This window comes from Alligator sinensis, unplaced genomic scaffold, assembly GCF_000455745.1.
Source record: "Alligator sinensis unplaced genomic scaffold, ASM45574v1 scaffold618_1, whole genome shotgun sequence".
Taxonomy (NCBI): Eukaryota; Metazoa; Chordata; order Crocodylia; family Alligatoridae; genus Alligator; species Alligator sinensis.
This window is the reverse complement of record NW_005843510.1, coordinates 12,840-17,626: the sequence shown is the minus strand read 5'-3', so window position 1 is coordinate 17,626 and position 4,787 is coordinate 12,840. Positions and strand designations below refer to the sequence as shown.

At 45.2% G+C, this 4,787-nt stretch overlaps 1 protein-coding gene across 1 annotated transcript in view; it reads right to left on the bottom strand.

The window, feature by feature from the left end:
* Positions 1 to 4,787, bottom strand: part of LOC102379258 (probable phospholipid-transporting ATPase IIB) — a 34,993-nt gene that overhangs the window by 18,901 nt on the left and 11,305 nt on the right. Inside the window, exon 3 of the mRNA XM_025195432.1 lies at positions 2,668 to 2,743. Within this exon, the coding sequence (XP_025051217.1) occupies positions 2,668 to 2,743 (76 nt within the window). The remainder of the gene's footprint in view (positions 1 to 2,667; positions 2,744 to 4,787) is intronic.

The following is a 4,787-nucleotide window of genomic DNA, read 5'->3' as shown; positions in this document are numbered from 1 at the left end:
GGCGGCACGGGGCGGGGGAAGCTGAGCGCGGGGGGCGGAAATAGTCCCTCCCCTGCCCCATGGCCAATGCTCTCTGCTGCAGGCACTTGCAGCCCACGCAGGACTGTCTGGAGCAGGCACAAGCAGCCCCATGTGGGCTGCAAGCAGCTGCAGCACTGGGTGGGTGAGGGGCCGCTTCCCCCTCCCTGCGCTCAGCTTTTCCTCTGGTTCCTTCCCTGCCCGGGGTCCTCCCCTGCCTTCCCCACCACTTCCCACGCTGGGGCAGGCACGTGGTCCCAGGTCAGAAGCCCTGGCTGGGACTTCCGGCTGGGGGGTGGGGCTGAGCTGTTGTGCTGGGTCCTACTGCCCTTGGTTCCTGTCATTTTTGACAGGAACCAAAGGCAGATAAAAATTAACTTTCTAAATTTTTTAGGGGCCCTGCGGGCTGGATAGAATGGCCTCGCAGGCCAAATCCAGCCTGCAGGCCATATTTTGCCAACCCCTGGTCTAGCTCCATCCTCTTTCGAACCACCCTTCAGACAGTTGAAGGCTGCTATCAAATCCCTCCTCAGTCTTCTCTTCTCCAGAAGAAATAAACCCAATTCCCTCAGCCTCTCCTCAGAAGGCATGTGCCCTAGCCCCCTAACCTTTTTCATTGCCCTCCACTGGACTCTCTCTAATTTGCCCACATCCTTTCTGTAGTGGGGGCCCAAAACTGGACACAGTACTCCAGATGTGGCCTCACTAGTGCTGAATCAAGGGGAATAATCACTTCCCCCAATCAGTTGGCAACACTTCTATCGATGCAGCCCAGCATGCCATTAGACTACTTGGCAACAAGGGCACACAGTTGGCTCATATTCAGCTTATTGTTCACTGTAATCCCCAGGTCCTTTTCTGCAGAGCTGCTGCCCAGCCAGTCAGTCCCCAACCTGTACCAGAACATGGGATTGTTACATTCTAAGTGCTGGACTTTGCACTGTTGACTCCTATTGAGCTTATTTTCCACTGTAACCCCCAGGTCCTTTTCTGCAGAGCTGCTGCTTAGCCACTCAGTCCCAAGCCTGTAGCGGTACATGGGATTGTTTCATCCTAAGTGCAGGACTTTGCACTTGTCCTTATTGAACCTGATGAGATTTATTTTGGTCCAATCCTCCAATTTGCTGAGGTCTTTCTGAATCCTAGCCCTACTCTCCAGCATATCTAGTACTCCCTACAGCTTGGTATCATCTGCAAACTTGCTGAGGGTGCACTCCATCCCGTCTTCCGGGTCACTGATAAAGATACTGAACAAAACCAGCCCCAGGACTGACCCTTGATCTACTTGATACCAGCTGCAAACTAGACATCAAGCCATTGATTAATACCCTTTGTACCCAATGATCATACCAGTTTTCTATCCACCTTACAGTCCGTTCCTCCAACCCATACTTTCTTAACTTGTTTGTAAAGAATGTTGTGAGAGACCTCACCAAAAGCCTTGTTAAAGTCAACATATATCGCACCTACTTCTCTCCCCGCTTCCACAGAGCCAGTCATCTCATCATAGAAGGCAATCACAGTATGGTCAGGCATGACTTGCCCTTGGTGAATCTAAGCTGCCTGTTCTTAATCACCTTCTTCTTGTCCAAGTACTTAGAAATGTTCCATAATTTTTCAGGGACTGAGGTGAGGCTGACTGGTCTATAGTTCCCTGGATACTCCTCCTTTCTTAAAGAAGGGCACTATATATGTCCTTTTCCAATCATCCAGGACCTCTTCCACCTGCTATCATTTTTCAGAGATAATGGCCAGCAACTCTGCAATCACATTTGCCTCATCAGCCTCAGTTCCATCACATTTGTCCCCACGGATTTGTACAGGTCTAGCTTTTCTAAATAATCTCTTAACTTGTTCTTTTGCTACTCTTGGCTGCTCACCTCTCCCCTCAAACTGTGCAGCTAGGTGCAGTAGTCTGGGAGCTGTTCTTGCCTGTGAAGACTGATGTAAAAAATGCATTGAGTACTTCAGCCTTCTATGCATCATCTGTCACTATGTTGCCTTTCATGTTCAGTAGGGGACCCACACTTTCCCTGATACAACTACAATTCATGCAGCTGAGGCATTATGTTATTGAATGAAGTATATGCAAAGAAAGCTTTATATTTCTCTGAAAATTAACTTACAAAACAATACCCATTACAATATGTGCAAGTCAGAACTGTGAAATTCAGTGAAAATAGATAAAATGTGTTTTTTGCACAGCACTCTGAGGATGTTATTGTTAGTATTTTTCTCTAACCAAACTCTCTTGCCAACAAACCTGAGAAACATCCAAGTTAAAATACAATCAGTCAAGTTACAATACAATCAAAACAGTGATTTCCAGTGAGATACTATACTGGAGCTAAACAGGAAAGGGTTCATACATGATATTTTAATTAGAAGACAAGTGAAAGAGCAAACCCAATGTGTGGCAAACTGTAAAGAATGATAAGAAAGGATAGACAAGAAACAAAGAATTACTAGCAAGAGAAAACAGTTGGGATAGGACTTTAGAGAGCAAGAAGGGGAAGGGGCATGAAGACTGGACACATATTGTTAAGAGTTCTGACAGCCATTAAAAAATTACCATATAAAATATAATATACTTCCCCTGAGAAATGTTTGTACATATCACGCTTTGACATTGGAGCACATATTTCTCACCTGAAGCAACAACAGTGCTTGCCCATAATGTGTTTTCTATGCTAAGGCTTTCATGAACAGCTGGATCACTGTCTTCCTGTTAAAGATAAAAACAACTGTTAAAGTCAAGATTAATCCACTAAAGATCTTAACTAGAGATCTGAGAACAATGCCAAATCACGCACGAAAGCTTGACATAATGCTAACTCATGGGATGGTTACACCTCTGTACCTCCGGATAAATTGCTGTGCTTTAGTTTCATTGTATATGCATGATTATATGTAGGAGAGAGGCCATCTTCTGTAAAAATTGAAGTGAAATATTGATATTTGATACACACATCAGATCTGTGCAGGTGGCTTCTTATGCTTACAGTCCAATGTGGGGGCTCTACAAACATGGATTAGATTGCAGAATAATGAGCTAAGTACATAATTACAGGGGAATCAGATGCAATACTAAATACTGAAGGAGAGCAGCAATGTTTAGTATGATCACATTAGTCAAATTTTATTACTAAAATATTTTTAATTACCATTTTCAACATTTCCTTCATGACTCCAGTGACAGTACAGCAGACTTAGGTAGTTTAAAATTCTCAGTGCTTATACTTTTGCCTAACAAAACTACATCTTTAAAGCCTTCTAACAGGAAGAGTAATAAGGTCTACAGATTCATTACAAATGGTACTTCAGTCTGCTGGCAGTTTCCTGTCATTTGAAGGAACTTCTATAGTCAGAATACTTTAAATTAATTTTCTTATATTATACATTCTGTTAAATGTTGGGAAGGGGTAGAATGGAGGATTTTTTCCTGCTGTACAGCATGGTCAATTCCACTTAATGACAACAAAACCAAATGGTTGGTTATCAACTTGCATCTCTATTTTGGATGATCCATTTGTATCCTTGAATGCATTATTACTCAAGGAAAGGAAAATGACAGGTTAGTACAGATATGCTTTCTTAGTCATCTTTTTGAGAAGGTCTACAGTTCTCTTACAATGGGATTCTCAATATATTTCCAAGGTGAAGCAGGATCATCCTTTAAGTACAGACAATCTATAAACAAGGTAGATTGTCTATAATTACCTGTATTTTCTCCCAGATATTAAGACATGAAGAAGCCAAGGAAGTGGGCTTGGCTTAGGGTGACTGAGAATTTCTAACCAATAGCCATCTATTAGAATTCAGTACAGGAGACATTATTATCTTGGGATTGTCAATGCTCTCAAAGATCAGACTTTGATGATTAACCAGAAAAAGAATGTTTCTTGAACTTATTTAGGAAATTAATGCTATTACAGTTGTGAGGATTGCATGTCTGAATCCAATGTTGGGCATCACTGGAAAAAGCTCCCAACTTCAAATTAAAAAAAAAAAATCTCATCTCAGTAGAGACGCTAGGAATTGGTAGAGGTGCACCGATATATTGGTCATACATTGGATCAGCACCAATAACAGGAAAATTAACATTATTGGCAATTGGCTTTTTTTGGCCAATAATGTCACCAATAAATGCTGCGCACATGTATGCTGCTGCAGCATGCACGTAGCCAGGAATGCAGCCTGGCAACTTGGAGAACAGCATCTGGCCGGTAAATCTGTGGTGGAGCATAGTGCACGGAGGAAGGAACGGGCATGAAGGGGGCAGATCAAGTCCCCCATGGTGAGGGAGGGAGTGGGACAGGGGTTGCCTAGCCAGGGCAGTGAATGGGACCTGGGGTGGGGCAGCTCCCCGCCACTGTGTGCACCCCTGGGGGAGGCATGGGGCCATGTGGCCTCCAGAATTTATGCATGGGGTGACGGTGGGCTACCTGCTGTGGGCTTGGGGCCAGGAGCTGCACCAGCCTCTTTTCAGTGGGGGGCCAGGGCCAGGACTGTGCTCGGGGTGGATAGGGGCAGGGCGGGCAGCAGCGCTGGGAGGGGGCAGCAGTGCTGGGGGGAATTTAGGGGGCTATAACCACCCCAAAATTCCCCATAGCCCCCTGTAACCACTCATCCCAGTGCTGCTACCACCCACCCCATGCAGCCCTGGTCCTGCCCCAAACAGCCCCAGCCTAGTGCCCTCCTGGTCCTGAGCCTGCAGCAGGCAGCCTGCCCTCACCCTGCGCATACATCTGGGGGGGCACATGCCCCCC